Source organism: Pipistrellus hanaki, assembly GCF_964339955.1.
Source record: "Pipistrellus hanaki genome assembly, chromosome: 13".
Classification (NCBI taxonomy): domain Eukaryota; kingdom Metazoa; phylum Chordata; class Mammalia; order Chiroptera; family Vespertilionidae; genus Pipistrellus; species Pipistrellus hanaki.
Genome location: NC_140515.1, coordinates 48,699,278 through 48,724,369, shown reverse-complemented (window position 1 = coordinate 48,724,369; position 25,092 = coordinate 48,699,278). Strand labels below are relative to the sequence as shown.

At 44.4% G+C, this 25,092-nt stretch overlaps 1 protein-coding gene across 3 annotated transcripts in view; it reads left to right on the top strand.

Annotated features, from left to right (window-relative positions):
- The window catches only part of OSBPL10 (oxysterol binding protein like 10), a 196,882-nt gene that overhangs the window by 5,641 nt on the left and 166,149 nt on the right, over nucleotides 1-25,092 (top strand). The window contains exon 1 of one of the 3 annotated variants that reach the window (XM_084902488.1): nucleotides 9,689-9,720. The exons of the other annotated variants lie outside the window; for them this stretch is intronic. Within the exon in view, the coding sequence (XP_084758614.1) occupies nucleotides 9,704-9,720 (17 nt within the window). The 5' untranslated portion in view covers nucleotides 9,689-9,703. Of the gene's footprint in view, nucleotides 1-9,688; nucleotides 9,721-25,092 lie in introns of those variants that run through there. 3 annotated transcript variants of the gene reach the window in all.

The following is a 25,092-nucleotide window of genomic DNA, read 5'->3' as shown; positions in this document are numbered from 1 at the left end:
TTAATATTATTTTGTATTAGTTTCAGGTGTGTAGATATCTTTGTGATAATATTGATAATATTAAAGGGGTGGTTCACTAGGCTATAAAACAGCATGTAATAGGATTTATTCACTTCTGGTTGGATATGTTTATTGAGCTCCTGCCATGGCAATCATTTCCTGTGGGATCCACTTTTATAACAAATGGGCACAAATTTGGTTGCTGATAAGATAGACATTTGTTTTCTCATGGTTGTGGAGGCCAGAAATCTGGAATCTGATTCCCTGGGCCGAAATCAAGGTGTTGTCAGGACCGCTCTCCCACCTGTTACTCTCCAGTGGTCGGCAAACTCATTAGTCAACACAGCCAAATATCAACAGTATGACGATCGAAATCTCTTTGGAGAGCCAAATTTTTTAAACTTAAACTTCTTCTAACACCACTTCTTCAGAATAGACTCGCCCAGGCCGTGGTATTTTGTGAAAGAGCCACACTCAAGGGGCCAAAGAGCCTCATGTGGTTCGTGAGCTGCAGTTTGCCGACCACGGCTCTAAGGGGAAATCAGTTTCTTGCTTCTTCCAGCTTCTGGTGGCCGCTGGCATTCCTTGGCTGGTGACTGCATCACTTCGGCTTCTGCCTCTGCCTTCACATTGCTTTCTCCTCTCTGTGTCACATTTCCCTCTTTCTCCCTCTTGGAAGGACTCCCCGATAATCCAGGATAATCTCCCCAGCTCAATCATCTCTCCTGCCATGTGCTGACATATTTGCCACCTAAGGTAACGGTCACATGTCCCAGGGATTAGGACACATGTGTCAAACACAAGGCCCGCGGGCCAAATCCAGCCCGCCAGGCCTTGCAATGTGGCCCGCACCGCGCTGTCATCACTGCACTCCGCTGTCAGTTTATGACATTGTCAGTTTATGACTGTTCAGTAAACCATTCGGCCCGCGATTTAGGCTGGATTTTAGATTTTGGCCCCTTCTCTGATTGAGTTCGACACCCCTAGATTAGGACATGGACATTTGGGGGGTTAGGAATATGCCATTCACAGCCTGCCACTCAGTCATAGTTTTAAGTCATAGTTTAAGCACTCTGTCTCCCTTCCCCATCACCTTTCCCACCATTCTCTGGTTGCCATGGTGACAGCCATCTCTGTTGTGGGGAGGGGGCTCCGGTTGCTGTCATGACCGTAACTGGGCTTGTTAGGAAGGGTTGGTGGAGTCATCCATCTCTGTCCACTAGACAGACCCCTTGGGCAAATGTAAGGTAGGTAATATTGTGAGGGAAATTGTTTCTAATGCCAGTAAGGAAATCTAATTTCCCTTAACGGGCAAATCAGAGTTTCTTTGGGATCTCATTAAGACTGTAGAGAAATCAGCTTTGGAACTATACAGGTTTTAATCTGCTTTCCATTTTATCATCATTAGCCTGAAGACTAAAAAAAATGTATAATTAGCATACAATAAAATGCATAGGTCTTAGTTTCTCTTTTAAAAAAAAATATTTTTATTGATTTCAGAGAGGAAAGGAGAGGGATTGAGAGAGAAACATCAGTGATGAGAGAGAATCATTGATCAGCTGCCTCCTGTGCTAGGGCTTGAGATGCAACCCAGGCTTGTGCCCCGACTGGGAATGGAACCATGACCTCCTGGTTCATAGATAATGTCTGAGAATTGCCTATGTTGCTGCACCTACCGGTAGTTTATAAATTGTTTCTTTTTGCTGCTGAGTAGTAGTATATTCTGTGGATATACCCGTTTGTTTATCTGTATTATTATCAGTTTATTTATCTGTGCCTATTTGGGATGTTTCTAGTTATTGCTGTTACAAATAAAGCTGTTGTTTGTATACGAGTCTTTAAGTGGATATATGCTTTCATTTCTCTTGGTTAAACACCTAGGATTGGAATCTAGGGGACATAGGATAGGCGCACGTAGAAATTCCCCAAGTGTTGCCCGAGTGGCGGGACCATTTCACAGTCCCACCAGCAGTGTATAAGCAAATGGGTTGCTCCCCATCCCAGCCAGCCTCTGTGCTGCTACCGGGAGAGCTTTTGGACAGCAGGGACTGCCTCTTTCTCACGGGAGGCACATTGCTTCCAGCAGAGGCAGTCTGTGGGGGCACAGGCTCCAGCTTTGCCTCTTGCTGGCTGCATGACCTTGGGCAAGTCACTTTACTCTCTGGGCCCATTTCTTCATCTGTAAAATGACACTAACCTTGTAGTGTTGTGAGGCTACTTACAGGCACCAGGCCCAGCACAGGCTTGACACACAGTAGGTTCTCAGCAGGAGTTGGCAGTCTGGTATTTTAGAAAGACCACTGGGTGACTCCGTGGAACCTAGGGCACAAGTCAGTGGTCATTTTATTTATTTATTTTATTTTAAAAAATATATTTTATTGATTTTTTTTTACAGAGAGGAAGGGAGAGTTAGAAACATCGATGAGAGAGAAACATGGATCAACTGCCTCCTGCACACTCCCCACTGGGTGTGTGCCCGCAACCAAGATACATGCTCTTGACCGGAAATAGAACCTGGGACCTTTCAGTGCGCAGGCCAATGCTTTATCCACTGAGCCAAACCGGTTAGGGCTCGATGGTCATTTTAGACCCAGCCTTCGCAAGTATGCAGGTGTTTCTTGGTCTTTCCTCCCCCTGCCTGGGGAGCCAGGTGTGTAGTTATTTGATTTGCACAGTGGATGACTGTCTCCATTTGCTGCTTAGCCCGGGGTTCTCAGTCTGCTGAAGTGATCGGTCGTTGGAGAACTCTGGGGAGAAAGAAGAGACGCTGGCCTTTGTGTCCCGAGAGGAGGATTGGAATGATCTCCACGGAAATGTGGGAGGCGTTCTCAGCTCTGCCCGGCTCCTGACTGATGCGATTTGGGGCCAGGCCAGGCCAGAATTAAAAAGAAAACCATCCAGAATTAGATTTTTGATAACTCAGACTGGATCAAATATGGTCACAGCCCAGAGAGAAAGTGCTTTAATTGTCTCTCATGCAATGATAGCAATAATGATAAAATTAGGAAACTGTATACAGTCTTGTTGCAAGCCTCTCTTTGGAAGGTCAAAGAAGGCGTTTTGAGCCATGAATAACTTTTTCATGTTGTGCTGCAGTTTTTAGAGGACTATTTATGTTATTATGTGGTTAGGTCCCTTTCCAAATATTTTGATGAGAATATAAAAAGTTGAAAGGCGCCCAATATCAGTTTTTTTTTTTTTTTTTTTTTTTAAATTTTTATCCTTGCCCAAGGATATGTTTATTGATTTTAGAGAAAGAGGAAGGGAGAGAGAGAAGAAAGAGAAACATCAATCCCTTGCCTCCTGCATGTGCCCCTACCGGGGATTGGACCCACAACCTTTTGGTATCCGGACAAAGACCCAACCAACCAAGCCACCCAGCCAGTTTTTTAAAAATACATTTTTATTGATTTCAGAGATGAAGGGAGAGAGAGAGAAAAAAACCAAACATCAATGATGAGAATCATTAATCACCTGCCTCCTGCATGCCCCTCACTGGGGATAGAGCCTGAAGAAACCAGGGCATGTGCCTTAACCTGGAATCAAACCGTGACTTCCTGGTTCTTAGGTCGACACTCAACCACTGAGCCACACTGGCCAGGCCCCAACAGTTGTTAATAACTCTTTTCCTAAAACTCATGATAAGTGTTTCTCTGCAGTGCAGGTCATGTGACCAGTGGCCAATGATAAGAGGCTGGTGTGGCAGATTGAGAATCCCCCTAGGAAGTAATGGAATTCAGGTTTTCGCTCTGTGTGATGGAACCAGGGGTGGCTCTGCCCGGGCCCCTTGTTCAGGGGAGTTATGTTATGTGACAGATACAAATGACCCCCCACTCAGCTCCATAGAGCTCACTCCGTCAGAGCCATGGCGAGCTGCTCACAATGTAGGGGAAGCCACCACGACAGTTTTCCTGGATTGTGTGGTTGCTGACAGAATCTTGGCAGAACTGGGGAACTTTCTGGGCCCTGAGGGAGCCGGCAGCCTCAGCCTCAGACACACTCCTCTTCACATGTCGTCAGGCCTGTTGGGATGTTCATCCCCCACCTATTTGTGAGCTCCTTTTGTATAGCTGGCAAATGCCGTGTGAGATGCAGGAGGCACATCACGTGGAGAAAAAGCTCGGGCTCTGCTGTGAGGGGCTGACAGTCTAATACAGGGTGAGTGACCTTTTACTGGGAAGGGCCAGAGAGTTAACAGTATAGGCTTTGTAGGCTATAGTCTCGGTGGGAATGACTCAACTCTCCCGATGTAAACAAGTGGGTGTGTCTGTGTTCCAATAAAACTTTATTTACAAAAACAGGTGCTGGGCTGGATTTCGTCTTTGGGCTGTCGTTTGACCATCCCTGGTCTGAAATGACACCCAGACGTCTCAATCAGCAGTCAAGGCAGCCTAGAAGGTTGCTAAGAATACAGATCCTGCAGTCCAATGGCTATGCAATTTACTACGTGTGTGACCTCGCACAGCTATTTAACCTCTCTGAACCTCAGTTTCTCTATTTGTAAAAGGGGGGTAATGCAGTGTTTGTGTCATAGGATTGTTGGGATAAACTAAGATGGGTCTAAAGGGCTTAGGACAGCGACTGGCATATAGAAAGCATTTATTAGATGCAAGCTGCTGTTATGATGGGGGGGCTGGTGAGTGCTAAGGTAGAGAAGGTACCTGAGAAAGATGAGAACACTAATTCTACGTGGGGGCAGGGAAAGGAGGAGGTTAGTTTGGTATGGCTGGAATGCAGGTGGTGTGTGGAATGTGACCAGACATGACACTGTACAAGGTAGACCAGGCTGTAAAAGGCGACTTTAGGAAGGTCCCCTTAAGACACTGGCACCACAGATCATAAGATGTCAGTGTTATCAGAAGGGGAAGGAATACATTTGTGGGTCCAGGAAGCATCGGGCACTTTCCATATGTTATCCAATTTAATCCTTAAAATGAGATAGGAGGTGTTGCAGAACGGATCTATTTCCCCTTCTAATATAGTCACAGGACACAGTTTTTTTTTTTTTTTTTTTTTTTTAGCTGGACATAGGGTTGCCCTAGATAAAACCATGTGTGCATTCCTCCCTCTTACAGCTAGGATTGCCGTGTGCTTATATTCTGGGTCTAAACAGATTTGTCACATAGTGGTTTCCCAGAACCTTTGTACCATTTCTTCTTTTGTCTTTCCTCTTGGAATACTGGACAAATGGCCCGAACTGGAATACAGACATGATGGCTGGAATTCCAGCAGCCACTCTGAGCCTTGAGGTGACTGGGATAAAGGCCATGGAGGCACAAGAAACCTGGCAACCTGGCGTCTGAGGACTCTGTTGATCAGAGCCACCTCACAAATCCTGGGCTGCCAACCCCTGGCATTTCCCACGATGGGGGCAGTAGGCCTTTTTTTAAAGCCACGTATTCATAACCAAATCGAACCCTAACTGCTGCAGGTAGAATCCGGATCTTACAGGTGAGGAAGCAGGCATAGAGTGACATAAGCTGCACAGTTAGTAAGGGGCACAGCCGGGATTTGTCTGGCTCCAAAGCAAGTTTTCTTCCCACTACTCTGGACAACTCATGGGGATTTTCTATCCCCTCCTTTTATAGAAAAGATCACGGAGGGTTTGGCCTTGGGGTAAAGCAGTAGCAGCTCATTCCAGGGCAAGATAATCCTTATTCTGTTTATCTCTCACTCCCTCTTCCCTGTGGCCTTCTGGAAGAAAGGCCCTGTGTTTTAATTAGTGACTTTGCAGATGGGAAGAATCTTTCTGTGTAGTTGATGTCTGGTGCTTTTTTCCTGGGCGGAAGCCATGGTTGTGTTTAGAACTTGGACAGCGTTGCTTCTTTCCACCTGGAGCTGGTCCTTAGTAATGACTTTCCTTGCCTGTAGCGTCCTTTTTTGCACTTGGGCCTGTGGGGCTGGGAGATGGGGCTCTTTGGCCCTGTGACTATCTGTGAGCACCAACAGCAGATGAATCTTGATCTATACGGAGGCCTCCTAACTCGTTAAGCTCAGTGTGTGGACTTTGGCCACATGTTTTGATGCCCTTTGCTTTGGGGAGTCTCGTGTATCTGAGTTTCACCCTATTACTCATGCCATAAAAATGGGCTCCCCGGCCCTGTTGGCTAGCTGCACAGCATAGAGCTTTTCTGCGTGCATATTCCAACTGACTCATGTAGTGGATTGGCCCCTGAAAAGGTGAACAGGACAAAAGCCAGTTTGTGCTGGTAAGTGCTGCTGAGAGAGTATTGGTGTCCATTTATTGTATAGCCTTTCACGTTTATGTTACTCTTTGTACTAGCAAAATCCTTTGTGGTAATTTCTATTGGTCTGGCTAACGTGTGCCTTTTTCTTTATACGAGGAGTCTGCAGATGATAGCTTGGCCCAAAGCGTGTTGTAACACTACTGTAGTCACTTAGTTAATTCAGAGTTTCTGTTATTGAAATTTTTCTGTCAAGTAATCAGGTTCCATGATTATTTTGGAATCATTTGGAACTCAGGAAAATAGTATTAAAAGTCAAAATGAAACACCTTTTTCTTCTTCTCATTTTGAATAGCAATATATATATATATGTGTGTGTATATATATATATATATATATATATACACATACATATATATTTTTTTATGGGGTAGACTTGGGGTATTTGTGTGTGAGCCTGGCCTGTGTGGTTCAGTGGTTGAGCATTGACCTATGAACCAGGAGGTCACGGTTTGATTTCCAGTCAGGGCACATGCCCATGTTTCGGGCTCCATCCCTGGTGTGAGGCTTGCAGGAGGCAGCTGATCTGATGATTCTCTCTCATCATTGATGTTTCTATCTCTCCCTTGTTCTCCCTCTCTGAAATTAATAAAAATATGTTTTAAAAAAATGATACTTCAGAAAATCTTTGTCTCAGAGGAAGAGGACTAAAGATGGGTCTGTGCAGTGAAATTTAAGTCCAGAAGTAGTGATTTTGAACAAAAGCAAAGCGTGACCTAACCTGGAAGAGAGACTAAATTGCAATTATTCACGTCATGGAATTGTCTGAATTTCTGTTTATCTAAGGCTTGCTTCCTTTTCCTCTCCAGAATTGTAGCAGTTACTGGTATTTTTAGTGTTTTTTGATTTGTTTGTTTCCTTATTTATTTTTGCTTTCTTTGTTTGAAATTCTAAATTCCTTTGTAGCATCACATACACAATGTGCATTTTATAAAAATGCAACTTGTGATCTGATATTTTCTTTTCCTATAAATGACATTATTATGACAATTGGAAAATTTGTGTAAGATATTATAGATAACAGTACTGTATTCATGTTAATTAATTTGATTTTAATATTTGTGCACTGAAGTATTTAGGGGTGATGGGCATTATGTTGGCAACTTACTCTAAAATGGTTCAAGAAAAATATTTATAGAGAAGAAGAGAAAATGATAAAACAACTGTGGTAACATGTTAATAGTTCTTTAATGATAAACACTTCTTTGTAGTATTCTTGTAAGTTCTCTGTAAATCTGAAATTATATTAAACAGTTAAAGAAATTGACTTATTTTAAAAATAGCTATAGGGCATGCAATATATACTTCCTGACTGAATGTGTTGGAAAAATGATCCTTAGACAATTCTTTATATTAACTGTGATGAAATAGATTGAATTTGTTAGTGCCTGTAAGCAACTGTCCATTAAACTAGGTAAAGCCGGCATATTTGCAGCTTATAAAAAACAAACAAAGATCATTAAACCAAAGGCTTGGGAGATTTGTGTGTTTATCCCTTCCCTGTTTAGTTGTTTCATTTTATATGAGTGCTGACTGTTTTTTTTTCCATCTGCAATTGGGATGAAATGGGAAATATGTTGCTTGTTTCCCCTTATTCTAACAAAAAAATTTGAATGGATTGTTTTAAGATTTAAAAAAAATATATATTTTATTGATTTTGTACAGAGAGGAAGGGAGAGAGATAGATAGTTAGAAACATCGATGAGAGAGTCATCGATCAGCTGCCTCTTGCACACCCCCTACTGGGTGTGCCCGCAACCAAGGTACATGCCCTTGATCGGAATCGAACCCGGGACCTTTCAGTCCCCAAGCCGACGCTCTATCCATTGAGCCAAACCGGTCCCGGCTGAATGGATTGTTAATAAGCATCTTAAAAACTTATTTTTAATTTTTTTATCTTCAACTGAAGATGTTTTTATTAGTTTTAGAGAAAGGAAGGGAGGGAGGGAGGGCGGGGGAGAGAGAGAGAAAGAGAGAGAGAGAGAGAGAGAGAAAGAGAGAGAGAGAGAGAGAGAGAGAGAGAGAAAGAGAAACATTGATGTGAGAGAGAAACATCCAGCGTTTGCCTCCCATATTCACTCCAACTGGGTATCGAACCTACAACCTAGTTATATGTCCTATCTGGGAATCAAACTTGCAACCTTTTGGTATATGGGACAACACTCCAACCAACGGAGCTACCTGGCCAGGGCAATAAGCATTTTTAGACCTCCAACTTTATTATGTAATTCCATTATCTGGGATTGTGGTAACATACGTTTTAAAATTGCTCGTAAAACATTTGTTGATTTGTACACTGCAATATTCAGCGAATCATGGGGCATTATGTTGGCAACTTATTCTCAACTGGTTCATGAAACATGTGTATGTACACATATGTAGAGGAAGAGAAAATGATAAAGCAATGATGGTAAATGTTAATAGTTCTTTAGTAATACAAAGTTCTTTGTAGTGTTCTTGTAAGTTCTGTGTAAATTTGAAATCATATTAAAGTGCTAACCAAAATTTTTTGGCTTATTTTATAAAATGGCTACTGGTGCAATATATACTTCCTGGCTGACGGTAGTCTGTATTTAATAAAAATAGTCATTTGTTGTAGCTCTGGTCTTCTATGGAGACCACTGAGGCATCTCTCTGAAGAGCATGAAGGGACTGTGTCTCGGGAAGGCCCGTGCGATGGGGGGCCGGTTCCCAAGAGCAGCCTTGAAGGTCTTGTACGGACAGGGCTGTAGATGAAGACTTGGGGACCGGAGGTCCGTTCAGTGTCAAGCTGGCAGATGTTCATCATTGAGCCATAGTTGCTTCTTGGAGTCTAAGGTTGATGGGGCTGTCTCCTGCGGGAGAAGACAGTGCTGTCAGCATTCTCACCGTTTAGGAGGCATTTCGCTCTTTCTATTTAAAACACTGAGTCCCATTTGTCACTTCCTTTTTAAAATATAATTTTATTGATTTCAGAGAGGAAGGGAAAGGAAGAGAGAGATAGAAACAGCAATGATGAGAGAGAACCATTGATCAGCTGCCTCCTGCATTCCCCCTACTAGGGACTGAGTCAGCAACCTGGCCCTGTGTCCTGACCAGGAATCTTATCTCTGACCTTCTAGTTCATAGGTCAATGATCAACCACTGAGCAACACTGGCATTTGTCACTTCTTTTTGCTCTGATACATCAGGTGTGTGCCCTTCGTGGAGCCCCAGCAGTGAGCTTCCACACTGACCAGGTGGGGCCAGCACCAGGACTTCCTTCCTGGGAGGGACAGCAGGAGGGCTGCTCCGAAAGGACCAGATGCCCGCTTCATGTTTACAGCCACCAGGGGTGGTAAGAACTCCTAAACCTGACCCTGGTAACCTTTTTTTTTTTTTTTTAATATATATATTTTATTGATTTTTTACAGAGAGGAAGGGAGAGGTAGAGAGCTAGAAACATAGATCAGCTGCCTCCTGCATGCCCTCCACTGGGGATGTGCCCGGAACCAAGGTACATGTTCTTGGCCGGAATCGAACCACAGACCCCTCAGTCTGCAGGCGGACGCTGTATCCACTGAGCCAAACTGGCTTCGGCCCTGATACCTTTACATTGTGGCCTGGGATTTTCAATAAGAGAAAGCAAAGACCTCAGGCTTTCAGAGATTTGGAGAAGGCCACCCTAGTTTCCCAAGGTGATGGGGTTTTGCTCCCCTTCCCGTGTCCCTGGTTGGGCTGGCACTGCCACCTGCAATCACTGCCTGGCAGGACAGGGTGCTGAGGGCAGCAAAGGAGGCTTGCCCTCCTCAGTGAGCAGAAATGCAAGGCTCCACCACTTCCAGGGACACGTTGCTTAACCTCTCTTTGCCTTGGTTTCTTCATTTGTAAAATGAGGCTGATGAGAATGTTTACCTTGGAGGGCTGCTGTGAGGATTAAATTAAGTTAATCAACATTTATAAAGTGCAAGGGCCAGTGTGTGGCACATTGTATGCACGACCGAATGTTAAGAAGTAAAATAAAAATGGAGCACGTTGAGCTTTCTGCATTTCTATCTAGAGCTGGATAAAAGATGTTTCTTGCCTTGACTTTTGGTCTCAGGTCACCTCACAGAGCATGTTATTAAAACCACGAAGCATACCGTAACTCTTTGTGATCTGTGTAGTGAAATGTGTTTTTATTACCTTTTTTTTTTTTTAAACCCGATATTTTCTCCCATTTTATAAATTGCCTCTCCATGCTGTTGATGGTGTCCTTTGGCACAAAAATTTAAAAATTTGATGCAGTTTCATTTGTCTGCTTTTGTTCTTGTTGCCTATGCTTTCTGGTCTCATATCCAAGAAATTGCCAAGTTCAGTGTCATGAAGCTTTTCTCCTATGTTTTCTTCTAGGAGTTTTATGTCTTACATTCGATATGTAATCTATTTGGAGTTAATTTTTTAATATGGTGTAAGATAAGGGGTCAGCTTCATCCCCCCCCCCCCCCCCCCACATGGACACCCAATTTTTCCCAACAGCATTTGTTGAAGAAACTTTCCTTTTTGCACTGAGTGTTTTTGGCACTCTTTTCAAAGATCATTTGACCATATACATGACCATATACCATATTGGCTTTGTATTCTATTTCATTGGTCTACTTGTCTGTCTTTTTGCCAGTACCACACTGTTTTAATTATTGTAGCTTTGTAATATGTCTCAAAATCAGGACCTAACTCAGCTGAGGATCCTGGACTGAACTGGGGTCTGGTTTCCTCTCATGCAGGTAACATCTTGCTCTCTCTCCCCAACCCCTACCCCCACATTGTGAATGACCTTATACCATGCATTCTAAATAGGGTAATAAAAAAATTGATTCCTGGGGTGGTGGTGAAAAATCTTGCTTTTTTTTTTATGTATAAAGCACAGATAGAGATATGAATGGATGTACAATCTATCTCTTTTAATAATTTCAATTGGGAGGGAGTTGATTAGGGAAAGAATTGTCTAACAATGCTCCTTAGGGGACTGAGGGAGGTGCTGAGCAGAAAGACTACTAGGACTTGGACAACTTCTAATCGAGACGGGGTGGGAAGTGATGCCACTGAACTTTATTACAAGAAAATGTTTTTATCCAGAATTTTTGGTGACGGCCACAAAAAGGAAGTAGAACTAAGTCACTTCATGCAGAAGACAGGTTGATTGTGAGGCCGTCACTCCAGTCCGAGAGCTTCCTTAAGTGACATCGGAAGGGGTTTTAAAATAATGAGAGTTTCCAGGAAAAGTCCTGTGAAACATGGGAGTAAGACAGGTCTCCTCGGGTCCTGTCAGTCGACGTGGTGGTTGAACCTGGGCAACACCTCTTATCCCATCATTTGGCCAATTTGCCACCTTTGAGTATGGTGTGTATATTGGGTAATGCTACTGAATCAGTGTTCAACGGCCAGAAATGGCTAATGGGACTGTGTTTATATAAGAGGGTGGCCTTGTTCTTGGACAATGCATCATGACATATTTAGGGATAAAAGAAGATGTCTGCGACTCACAGATGGTTCCAGAAAAAACTTTATATAAGAAGAGAGGGAGAGAGAGCGTGGGAAGCAGAGGACGAGGGAGCTGGATGGATGTGGATGGAGTAGAGGAGGGAGGAGGGGAAATAGCCCAGCACATGATATAGTTTATGTGCCAAAGCAGCAGGAATTGTTGCGTCTGGGTGAAGTCCTTTGTGATGTTCTTTCAACGCTTCTGTAAGTTTGAATTATTTCAAAGTGCGAAGGAAAAAAAAAAACAAGGAGAGGGAAATGAGAAAAAACCCGGCTCCTTGAGAAACACAGGTCACATCGAGTCCTGCAATGCTGTTTGAACTTGCGAGTAGGGTGACTGAAAGCAGGCCCTTATGCTGCAAGATCCAGGAAAGCAGGTGTTAGACCCAAGCCTGGCACAGGGCCTGGCACATAGTAGACACTCAGTAAATATTTGAAGGAATGAAATCGGAGCAGCAGGGACGTTGGCGTCAGCTTTTCCCACCGCGCCAGTCCTTTGCACCTGGCGGGTCTGGACGCGTTTCCCCAGACACGCCTTTCTGGGCCTCCGTGGACGTCCTGAAAGCCAACTGGTGGAGAGGTTTTGTCGCGGGGACCTTGCATTACCGCGTGTGCGATGGAAGAGACCGACACCCTCATTTTAGACTTCTTGCTTGTAAAGACTCCTGTGAGGGAACGGGCAGAGCATTTGTGACATTTCTCCTGTATTGGTTCTTATTTAAAAACTAAGACGTCTCCCCTCAAAAAGTGTCTAGGTAGAAAGAAGCAAAAGTTAACTTTTATTATGGTAAAATGTGCATAACATAAAATGTACTCTTTCAACCATTTTCAAGTGTACAGCTCAGGGGCATCGAGTACATTCCCATTCTTGGGAAATCATCACCGCCATCCATCTCCAGGACTTTGTCAGCAGTCCAAGCCGAAACGCTGTACCCATTAAGGAATAACTTTTTTTTTTTTTCTTTTAAAAAAATTGATTTCAGAGGGGAAGGGAGAGGGAAAGAGACACAGAAACATCAATGATGAGAGGGAATCATTGATCGGCCACCTCTTCATAACCCCCTCCACTGTGGTGACTTCCACTGGGGATCCTCATTAAAGAATAACTTCTATTTTTATTTGCTAGAAAACCATTTATTCCACAGAATTATAGTCATTATTTTTAGTAATTGTAGGCTCCAGGACCACGGATTTCAAATTGCTGGCACCCAAATTAGAGAACTTTAATTAATTATCTTGAAAGGGAACACTTAGAAATTTAACGGGAACACCTACTGTTAGTTTATACAAATTAACTTTTCCTGAAGATTATAACTTATGCACTGTATTATGTGCTATTTATTTATTTTAAAATATTTTTATTGATTTGAGAGAGGAAGGTAGAGAGTGGGAGATAGAAACACCAATGAGAGAGAATCATTGATCAGCTGCCTCCTGCACGCCCTCTACTGGGAATCAAGCCTGCAACCTGAGCATGTGCCCTGGCCAAGAATCGAACCAGTGACCTTCTGGTTCATAGGCCAACGCTCAACCACTGAGCCACACCATCCAGGCAATATGTGCTATTTAAAATGAAATGTAAGAGTTCTTAAGGCTTTCTAAAAACTTCTTAAAATTAACTTTGTGGAGGCATCATGAACAGCCAAAAATGTACCTGTTTTCAGCGTAGAATGTGATGACTTTTGTGTCTTTTTTTTTAATTAAATACAAATACAATTGCCTCTTTTTTTTTTTTTTTCGGGGGGGGGGAGTATTATTCTCTGTTTAAACAACTAATTTTTTCTAGTTATAAAGATGTCATTTCATGAAAACTTGGAAAATTCAGAAGACACTAAGAGAAAACAAAAGACATTCAAAACTGCTGAGTTCCCTCAAAACATTAATTTTCTTTCTGTTTAAAAATAGACTATTTTTTGTAGAGCAGTTTAGGCTCCCAGCAAAATCGAGCAGAACTATAGAGTTCCCACATCAGCCCTCCCCTCCCCCCAGCCTCTTTTATTACATTGTAAGTTATAAAAATAGCACCTGCCTGCTCAAATAAAAATCAGAGATGCTGGCCTCGAGCGCTCAGGGTCACTTTTCTCCAGAAGCTTCCCTGGCTCCCTGGCCAGTGCGGATCCTGGCATTTAGGGTCCCCCAAGCCATCTCATTTGGGGGCATGACACAGTCATGCTAGGAAGGCAGGCATGGGGGGCAGAGGGGCCTTGTTTGCCTTAGCAGGTGCTCAGTATTTGCTGGTTGAGCCAATGAATAGATTTGCCCAGAGTCAGAATTTTGCTTTATTACAGATCTGCGTTCTTTTGGGGGCGAGCACCACATGTATGTAAAACAGCTCTGGCAACATGAACCGAGGGAGATGCTCAGGGCATGTATGAACTGGGAGGTGATTTACACCAACTTTCAGGCAGTTCTGTGCACAAGCAGGTTGTTTGTGGGTGAAACTCTTGGACCTAGGGATGTGTTGTCTTTTTGAAAGGAGGAATAAGGATTGGAGAGATGGTTCCTGCAAAGGAGAGCAGGTGGTGAGCAGCAACAGGGATACTGGGCGTGGGGGTGGGGTGGGCGAAGATGACATGTGCCCTTAGAGGGAGCATTGGGTCACAGTCTTGTGACAGCTTCCAGGAACCGGGAAGGTTCAGAGATGCTCAGGTGGCTTCTGAGCCATGAAAAGGAAGACAGAAGGGGCACGAGTGACTCCCATCCTTACGTGGGAATAGATGGTGTTAATTTGGGAAGGACCTGTGTTACGTAAGCCAGCTACATACATGACTTTATGCTGTCCGTGGTAGCCTTGCTCTCTCATAGGTCAACTGATATAGGACTTTGATTTGTTTAATTTTACATCACGTTGTTGAACTTGGTGAGTATAGCTAAGGGTCTGAACGACATGCCAAGTATGGCTGGTGCCAGCCTAGTTTTACGTGGTACCTCTGGCTTCCAGGCTACAGGTGCGTAAGAGGCTGATAAGACCCCAAAACAGGTGGAGGAAGAGACCTGTGAGGCTCCCTTTTGCAGGATCCTTGGGGCTTGAGGTATGTATTGCTGCTCACAGAACCTTTTTTTTTTTTGTATGTAATTTTTTGTTAATCCTCACCCAAGCATATTTTTGTCCCCATTGATTTTTTAGAGAGAGTGGTAGGGAAGGGGAGAGACACAGAGAGAACTACATTGATGTGAGAGAGACACATCGATAGATTGCCTCCCGTACGCGCTCCAGCTGGGGCTGGGGATTGAGCCTGCAACCGAGATACGTGCCCTCGACTGGAATTGAACCCTCGACCCTTCAGTCCGTGGGCCCGATACTCTAGCCACTAAGCAAAACCAGGTAGGGCTATATGTAATTTCTTTAACATTCAGCACAGAGCCAGTAAAGTTTAAAAACCAGTTTTCTAGTGGAACACGTGGGCAGCTTTCATGCTTTGCATTGGAGAACACCTGGCTTTAAATAGGAACCCTGCACAGACATATCACAACTCAGGAATCACCTCGACATTCTCTATCCCTTTCATTTAAAAACAATATTTTTTATAGATTTCAGAGAGGAAGGGAGAGGGAAAGAGAGAGAGAGAAACATCAATGATGAGAGAGAATCATTGATTGGCTGCCTCCTGCACACCTGCTTCTGGGGACCAAGCCCACAACCTGGGCATGTGCCCTGACGGGGAATCAAACTGTAACCTCCTGTTTCATAGGTAGACATTCAACCACTGAGCAACCCTGGCTGGGCCTATATCCCTATCCTGGATGCATTTTCCAAAATAAATGAAAGGCCCTCAGATGAACTGGCCCCATCCCATATCCCAGGTGAAGAAACAGCCCCGAAGAGATGCTGTTTAACTCAAAGTCCTACTCTGAGTTTGCGGCCGAGTTAGAACAAGAAACCAATCTCTGATCTTCGGTTCTGGAAAAACTCCAGAGAAGTGATGCTAAATTTGGTCTCCCTGCCCTGTGGTTTTGGGTATATTGCAAAGAATGCCTACTGGCTCCTCATTCTCTGGCCGCTGCCCTGAGACTCATTGGGTGTTCTGATTTATTTATTAGCTGTTTTGAGTGAATGAGACAAACTTCAAAATGAACAGAGAGCTTTTTTGCAGCTTGTGGACCTGTTAACAGAGCGTGTTTGGGAGATCTTTTCTCTGAGCCTGATGCTAATTTCCTCTAATATATAACAAAGAGGACTGGGTTTAGTAGCAGCTTTCAATAATAGCCAGAGTTGATTTAAAAAAAATATATATTTTTCAGATTATGAATAAAAAATCAGCTGTGAAGACTGATTCTAATCTGTCAGTGGAGAGCACACTGTCTATGGTGCTGCTTGCATAGCAGCTTAAGCTCTGAATTCAGGAAGGCACCAACTAAATTTGATCAGACTGCATTAAACATTTGAGACTTCACTCTGTGGGTGATGTTTCTCAGCACTTCTTCAGGGCACAGCATTCACTTGCTTGGTGATAGTTCTAGCCTGGCCCTGGGCTTGTTGGCCAGTGTGGCATGTTTGTTTCTTTTGCACACTACTCCACTCTCAAGGGACTGCCATCTGGACCACAATTTCTGAAAGTGTCTTAGAGGGCCCTGTTCCTCTAGAGATGGTATTTGACCTTTGGGGGACATTTCCCATGGTGAGTTAGTGAGCCCTCATTTTTTGGTTTAGTTCAGGGGTCGGTACACTCTTTATTAATTAATTAATTATTGATTTCAGAGAGGAAGGGAGAGGAAGAGGGAGAGAAACATCAATGAGAAGAGAGAATCATCGATTGCCTGCCTCCTGCACGCCCCCTACTAGGGATCTAGCCTATTACCTGGGCATGTGCAGGAATCGAACTGGAACCTCCCAATTCATAGGTTGATATTCAACCACTGAGCCACCCAGCTGGGCCAGAGAGGGTATTTTAAAGGACTGGTTATAGAGGAGCACTGTCGTATTCTATATTTTTGAGATTTTTAGTAAAAGAGCTGTAATTCACTCTTAAGCTCTTAAAGTAGCAGTGCCCATTGGACTAACTATTGGGAGAAATCAGGCCAGGGCTAGAGGAAACTAGGCAATGGCTATGAGTGTCAAGGTCACACTTTTGCTCTAAGTTAACTTTGTGGTCCCCAGGGTTTCATGGCAGAGTGACAGTTCCTACACCTTTGCCAATGGCCACAAAGGCTAGACCATAACAGATTTAAATTTTTTTTCTTCTTCTGTCTGCATGGTTGGTACACACACAACAAACCAAGAAACAAACGACCACACTTCTGTCTCATTCTCTCTGATGTGACTCTAAAGATGTATTTTAAATTTTTTTATTGATTTTTTACAGAGAGGAAGGGAGAGATATAGAGAGCTAGAAACCTCGTCGATGAGAGAGAAACATCGACCAGCTGCCTCTTGCACACCCCCCACTGGGGATGTGCCTGCAACTCAGGTATATGCCCTTGACTGGAATCGAACCTGAGACCTTTCAGTCCGCAGACCGACGCTCTACCACTGAGCCAAACTGGTTTTGGCTAAAGATGTATTTTTCTAAATAGGAGTTTCCAAATACGTATATTCACGAATGGCAAGATATTTATTTATTTATTTATTTATTTATTTATTTACACTTCTATTATTGCTCAAATTATTTTGAAGTTCCATTTTTGCCTTCAGAGTAAGTTACAAACTGCAGCCGAAGAGAAGTCTGCCCACTTTGTAGTCCTACTTCATTTTTTACTAAAACGGGTGGTAGGCCAACTCCCTCACCTTGGCCGCTGCCGGTGACTCTGAGCTGCTTTCAGCTGTTTCCATATTTCATAATCGTGCTCAGAGCAGATGGATTTGTCTCAACTGAGCTAAAGGTTGTGGGTAATAAAAATAAGCCAGGAGCCTCTGAGGGTATTTCTTTGTGGGGAACACAAGTGTTTACTTTTTGTGATGATAGTTAAAGAAAGCAGACATGCCTTTGTATGTCATTAGCCTGTCCACCAAGCCAGCATAGCCTTTGAATGAGATTGCGGTGGGTGCTTCTCCTTTTTCCGTGTCCCACACAGAAAAGGAGAAGGACAGGTTCCTGAGTGGAGGAGCTGGGGATTAAGAAATGAAAGACAGAAAGAGAGAAGAGACAGAAATGGGTTCAAGCTGGGTGACGAGTGGAGTCTGTCACCCTGATGGAGAGACAGTCACACTGACAGGCAACACAGCACCTTTATTTATCCTCCAAAATACAAAGGGGTTTCACTGGGAAAAACTTAGGATCAAAGGAGCTTGGGTGGGCCCAGGTCCTATTCATTCCCTCCTTCCAGGTGCTAGACTGGATTTACATCTCAGAGTCCTCTCCCCAAAACCTGGACAAAGGTAAATCAGGACTGATAACACCCCCTGCCTTCTGGAGGGGTTGTAACTGGAGACAGGACTCTGCCAGTGCCTTGGGCTCAGCTGATAAGAATTGAAAGAATGTCCATGTGCCTTCCCAGAGGGCCCTCTACCTGAAATCATCGACATGAAGTTGGCCTCCAAAGTTGGCCTGCTTTATTCCAATTCCCACTCTAGGGTGTGAGGCAAGGGTCCTCGAAAGGCCCTTACTTTAAAACACACACACACACACACACACACACACACACACACACACACATTTTTTTTATTATTGATTTCAGAAAGGAAGGGAGAGGGGGAGAGAGAAAGAAACATCAGTGATGAGAGAGAATCACTGATTGGCTGCCTCCTGCAGGCCCCCCACTAAGGATTTGAGCCCACAGTTTGGGCATGTGCCCTGATCTGGAATTGAACCGTGACCTCCTCATTCATAGGTCAATGCTCAACCCCTGAGCCAGCTGGGCAGCCCTCACTTTGATGTGCTCTCTTGTCCTTGTTACCTGGGACGTTTGAAAGGTGGTTCTAGGCTGGCTTTTCTGGGAAACCATGTTTGTGATAGAAGCAGAAGCTGACTGACTGCCATATGTTCTTCCTACTCCTCCTGTCCTCCCCTGGTCTCCCTCCAGCGTGGACAGTGGGAGGCTTATGTCCTGTACTAGGCAGTTTTACTGTCTAGCAGGAAGTTGTGTAGGCTCGTAACTTAGAAGCGGGCTCAGAGCCGTTTAGAAGGCATGCTGCTTAAGACCTTAGTTGCAGACAGTCGATTCCTTCTAAGCTGTCTAAGTAGCTGGGGATTTATTAGAGAGTTTGACAGTATTTCTGGGAGAACAGAGCTTCAATGCTACATGTTCACTAATAACACAGCTTGTCTCCCACCAATTTCCAGCCATAATGAGGTTCTAATTCGTTTCTGCTCCGGTACCTGTGACAGTAGAGGCAGAAACTAAAACCTTTCCCACAACTGCTCCAAGGAATCAGACACACCTTCCCCTGCCTTTCCAGAAGTCCTGACCTCCCAGCATATGGCCACTGCTGCCTCCTGTCTTTCAAGTCTTCCATGGGTGTGTCTGCTTGGAAGAATCTAGCGTCAAGGGAGTCGGTGAAGGAGTGTTTAGCTTTCTAGCCTCTATAGGCCAGAAAGGTGGGTGGGCTTGAAATCTGTTGGATGGTGCTGAGTGAGCCACTTTACAATATTTGTGACCACGGGTATGTGCATGGAGGCGATGGCTAACCCTCCAGTGGGCTCATTCTTGCAGTGAAAAGAACACAGGATAGAGCACTGAGTGGAGGAGACTCATGAGGGCTTTTGCAAGAACTAAGAGAAGGGGCATTGCTGTGTACAAGTGGCTGCTGTGCCATGTTCCCGCCCTTGGCATGGTTTTATCTTCCTTAGAAGGAAGAAGGGCTGGGCTCATGATGCTTTTTTCTTCTATGTGGTGATAGAGTTTTGAGGCTGGCAGAACCTCAATTTCAAGTCTCAGTTTCCATCCTATGCAACCACAGGTAAGTTATATACTATTCTGAGTTTCAGTGTGCTTGTCTAAAAAAAAAAAAAAAAAAAAAAAGTGATATGGCCTTAGCTGGTTTGGCTCAGTGGCTAGAGTGTCAACCTATAGACTGAAGGGTCCTGGGTTCAATTCTGGTCAAGGCATATGCCCAGATTGTAGGCTCGATCTCCAGTGGTGGGAGGCGCGCAGGAGGCAGACAATCAATGATTCTCTCTCATCATTGATGTTTCTATCTCTCTTTCGCTCCCTTCCTCTCTGAAATCAATAAAAAAAATAAATAAATGTGATAAGCCTGCCTGGCAGGGAGATTGCGATGGTAAAGTCAGATAGCATGTGACTGTCTAGCGTATGCCTCTGATGTAAAGTAGTTGCCCAATAAATTACTACTATTTGCTCAACTTCCCCTTTTCCTTTTGTCTCAGCAGTGCCTAAAACATGCAGTGGATTCAGTAGTTTCTGTGCTTTTTCTTAGCAATTAGCTTACCGTTCACACTCCCTGTATGTTTCACTTTTCCTAATGTTCCATGAATATTTTATTATGAAAAATTTCTAACATATAAGGAAATTGATATGGGGTGGAGGGGTAATGGTGATGGAAGAAGACTTGACTTGGAGTGTACAGATAATGTGTTGTGGCATTGTATGTCTGAAACCTGGATAATTTTGTAATTTTTAATTTACTATGATTGTGTTAAGAATATGTAAATAAAGTTAGGACTTTACAGCTAAGGAATTCTGAATAAATAGTGCTCGTTTTCCACCCCCCACGGAAGGCATAGGTACTTGAAAGAAGAGTTGCACACCAGAGGGGGCTCGTGTGGATTCCAGAATCTTGTGAATTATTTCTGTTTTTTTTTTTTTTTTGCCCCCTTGGTGTTAACCTTAACGGAATAGCATAGTATTAAAAGCCTGTTTTGTGGTTGTTGTATTTTTGTTTTGTTAATCCTCACAGGAGGATATTTTTTGCACTGATTTTTAGAGATAATAGTAGAAGTGGGGTGAGGGAGGAGGGGATAGAGTGAAAACATTGACGTGAGAGAGACATCCTGCACATGCCCCAGCTAGGACCCCAGGACTGAACCCTCTATCCAGGTACATGCTCTTGCTTGGAAATCAAGCCAGTGACCCTTTAGTGCGTGGGCTGATACTCCAACCACTGAACCACACCGGCCAGGGCTAAAAGCATGAGTTTTAAAGTTAATTAAAATTGTGATATTGTCACTTTAACTTAACTGGATGTGTGAAAGTTACCCTCTCTTTCTAAACTTCAGTTTCCTCATTAATAATAAAATGGGGCCAAAACCAGTTTGGCTCAGTGGATGGAGCATCTGCCTGTGGACTGAAGGGTCCCGGGTTCCATTCCGGTCAAGGGCATGTACTGTGGTTGCGGGCACATCCCCGGTGGTGGTGTGTGCAGGAGGCAGCTGATCGATGTTTTCCTCTCATCGATGTTTCTAACTCTCTATCCCTCTCTCTTCCTCTCTGTAAAAAATCAATAAAATGTATTAAAAAATAATAAAATGAAATTAATAATAAATACCTCATATAATCTAAAAACGTTTATGTATTATTTCCATTTTTGAAACTGTCAAAGAATGAATTGAGTAAGTAATTTTTTCTTTAAAAATATATTTGGTTTATACAAAATATATGCCATTAAGGATTTTATACATACCCACATATATTTATTTTTCTTTATCTTTATTATGCTGCCCACTGCTGACAGCTGCTCCATTCATTGGTTGAAACAGCCATCACTCTTGACAGGCCCATCTCAGATGTCTGGGAAGCCAACCTAAGCAGGATTTCACCCAGAGACCTGCTTTCAAAATATTGCTGACTCTCAGGTCGCTGCTTCAACCCACAGCACCACTGGCAGCTCAAGTTTTTCACTGAGAGCAGCTTCCATCTCTGACCCAAAACCAAGTCCATCTATGGAGTCCGTCCATAGATAGCAACTCAGGTCAAGAAGTTCTTAATTTTAATGTGGCAAGATTGCAACATTTTCATTTGAAATTAGCTAGAAATATGTATTATATTTTTTTACGAATGTCTCACAAGTTACCTTTCTCCATTAAGCCCTTAATTCATCCGGGCTTCAGTGTCTGTGGCATGAGGTAGGTGAAAGGTTAACATCGCTGGTGCGCGGGCAGGCTAAATAGCCATCTCAGATGGTGATTAAATTGAATTTATTTAAGGAAAAGGGGTTGGGCATGGGGATCTCCAAAGGGACGGGCTACACAGCACTGAACCAAAGGGTATTGGGTCCATGATGGCAGCAAAACAGCGAAACAAGGACCGGCATAGAAGAAGCAATAGGAGAGCCTAGGCTGGGCTGTTTTGGGTCACTGAGCAGTCAGAGAAAAGGGGGCCTTGGAGACAGGTTCAGGGGGTTAGCTTGGGACGAGCTGCCACTGCCCATTGCTCCCCTGGTTGCAAGCCTTATGGGGTCCCTTGGAGGTTAGGGGGTCCGTGCCTTGGGGGAAGAAGAGAGGGAAGGGAATGCCATGGGTGTGCTCCTTGGAGGGAGAGTGTGCACTAGACCCTTTGTCCTGAGTATATTTCTCTCTCTCTTGCAGGTGGAAATCCTAGGGGAGGTCTCAGGGGAGGGTCTCAATAGAATATTCATCAGCTTCCCAGGTATGCTCTTTCAGGGTCATGGTCTCCACTGATTGCTCAGTGCCAGGGCAGGGCGTCATTCATCAATGTAGCTGGTCCAAGGCAGTCAGGGCATTGCTTGTCTGGTTTTGTTGCTTTTATGGGCCTGGAACTAAAATACAACTGAGGCCTAGATGTTATCTTTAGGGAGGAAAAGGTCGGGGCGGGGGGGAGGGCCGCACAAAACGGTCTGACCAGTGATATGAAAGATCAGGGGTCCAACCGCATGACCAGAGATATGCTAGGGGAGGAGGATAGGTTACCCTGGGGAGAGCTGCTTGTGTTCCCAGTTTTGCCCCTTTGCTAGGCATCTGGGGCGTTCTACCCTAGTGACCTCATGTACCTGGCCCATCGTCCTTGCTCTGCGCATGTCTAACTTTATCCTTTAAAGGATAAAGGGATCCTGTATCCTTTTACATTTCCTGTGCTGACAGTGTTTTCATGGGAATTTTGAGGAATGTGAGCATCCAGCTCCTCGCACAGTTCTGGGCACATGGAAATTGCTCTGTAAACGTTGTTGCTGTTTTAATCTTTAGTAACCTTCCCCCTACTTGATTGGTGTGGATCTTCATGAAATCATTAGTGTGTACATTTTATGAACGAGCTTGATCTGTGAGTTTAAGCAAAGAGTAACTCGTCATGAATGAATTAATTGATTTGAGTATTTATTTCCTTTTGGACCTGCCTGGTGATCCAGAATTTCCCTGGCATCTTACAAAAACCTGCTCCCTCTGCTCGGAATAATCAGATCATCTGTAATTAAAAGGTTAATCTTGTTACACTTTGGAATTTGCATCTTTAGCTCTACGTTCCCATAGATGTGCCCTCTAAATACATCCAGATGGGTGGGGGCTTCAGCCAAGGATGTGGGGAGTTCTCTTTAAGTTCCTTTCCGCTTGAACATCCTGGAGCGGATTGTACAATATATGCTGCACAGATAACTTGCTTTGGGGCTTTCCCCCCAATTTCTTAGCCATGCTTTAGTAGAAGGGAAAGGCAGAGACGTACTTCTTGGAAAGTGAAAACTACTGAACCACACTCCCGGGGCACAGTGAGTGCACACGATGAAATCTGGGAAGTAAAACATGAAACTTTATAAGGTGAGCATAAAATTGGGAGAACTTGGTCAGTTAGGTGGCGGAGGATGACTGCCGTTTATTACTCAAGCGTGGTCTTGGAGACTCACTGTGAGGCCAGAGGGCTCCTGGGCAGAAGATGGGAGAAACTGCCTCCGGCTTCTGATTGTAACTGGGAACCATAAGCTCAGCGCCTGGCAGGTGAGCCTTCAGCCCGGGCTGTGAAATCACACCGCAGGCTGGAGGCTTCTCACAGGTGCTCAACCACCGTGTGGAGATGAGGCTGTGAACCTCCTGGCCAGTTTCCAGGGAGGTGGAAGGCGAAGGATTCATAATGAACAATCCCCCTCTCTTTCCTCTGCTTGTGGGATTCTTACGGATTTCTGGACTCTGCAACAGATGGTGGTGATGGCCTGCCCGGACCTCCTTTCCTGGGCCAGTGCACGTAAAGCTTGGCTACTGCACAGTTATTTGCTAACGCCTTATATTTGTATCATTCACTGGAAGCTTCTGTCTCCCAGAGAGGAGCCCTCTAACCTGGAGAAGCCTGGGAGGCAACACCTCATCCTCCACCCTGGGGTGGCCTGGACCTGCTGATGTCCGTGATTGGGTTATAATGCACAGTCTATAGTGGATGTCACTCCGGAGCTCTCTGTGGGTCAGACTGAGGCTGGGCTTGTGTCAGTCCTCATCTTTTCTTTTCCCAAGTGGCTTCCCTCACTGTGTGTGTGTGTGTTTGTGTCTGTGTGTGTGTGTGTCTGTGTGTGTGTCTGTGTCTGTGTGTGTTTGTGTGTGTGTTTGTGTCTGTGTGTGTGTCTGTGTGTGTGTGTCTGTGTGTCTGTGTCTGTGTGTATGTGTCTGTGTGTGTGTCTGTGTGTGTGTGTCTGTGTGTGTGTGTGTGTGTGTCTGTGTGTGTGTGTGTGTGTGTCTGTGTGTCTGTATGTGTGTGTGTGTGTGAATTCTCACCCGAGGATATTATTCCATTGATTTTTAGGGAGAGTAGAAGAGAGAGGGAAAGACAGAGAGAAACAGGAATGCTAGAGAAACACACAGATTGGTGGCCTCCTGCACAAGCCCCCACCAGGGCCGGGGAGAAACCTGCAATGAGAATTCATGCCCTTGACCAGAATCAAACCCCAGACCCTCTGTTCCACAGGCCGAGGCTTTATCCACCGAGTCAAACCGGCTAGGGCTTCCCTCACTTTCTTACAAGTTTCTCGTGAGAGCACATCCTCGGTCACTTGCACAGGAACCCCCACATGAGGATCCTCTAAGGAGCATGGCTCAAGAAGGCTCTCCTCTGCTTCTCTCCTCTGGCCCGTCGCACTTTGCTCGGTGTATGGAGTCTTTCTTGCCCCGCTAGGTTTTTTGAGGGCTGATTGTATGAAGTGTTCATGTTTAAACTTCCACCAGTCCCCCCCCCCCCGCCCCCCCCCCCCCATGCCAGCTCCTAATACATGCTCAGTGCTGGTCAAAAGGACATCTGAGCCCTGGCTGGTGTGGCTCAGTGGTTGAGCATCGACCTATGAACCAGGAGGTTTCATTCCTGGTCAGGGTACCTGCACGGGTTGCGGGCTCGATCCCCAGTGGGAGCATGCAGGAGGCAGCCAATCACTGATTTTCTCTTATCATTGATGTTTCTATCTCTCCTTCTCCCTTCCTCTCTGAAATCAATATATATATATATATATATATATATATATATATATATATATATATATTCTTTTTTTTTTTTTTTTTAAAGGATAACTGAATGAGGGAAGGGGCATTTGCAGAGGCTGAGAGGGGCTGAT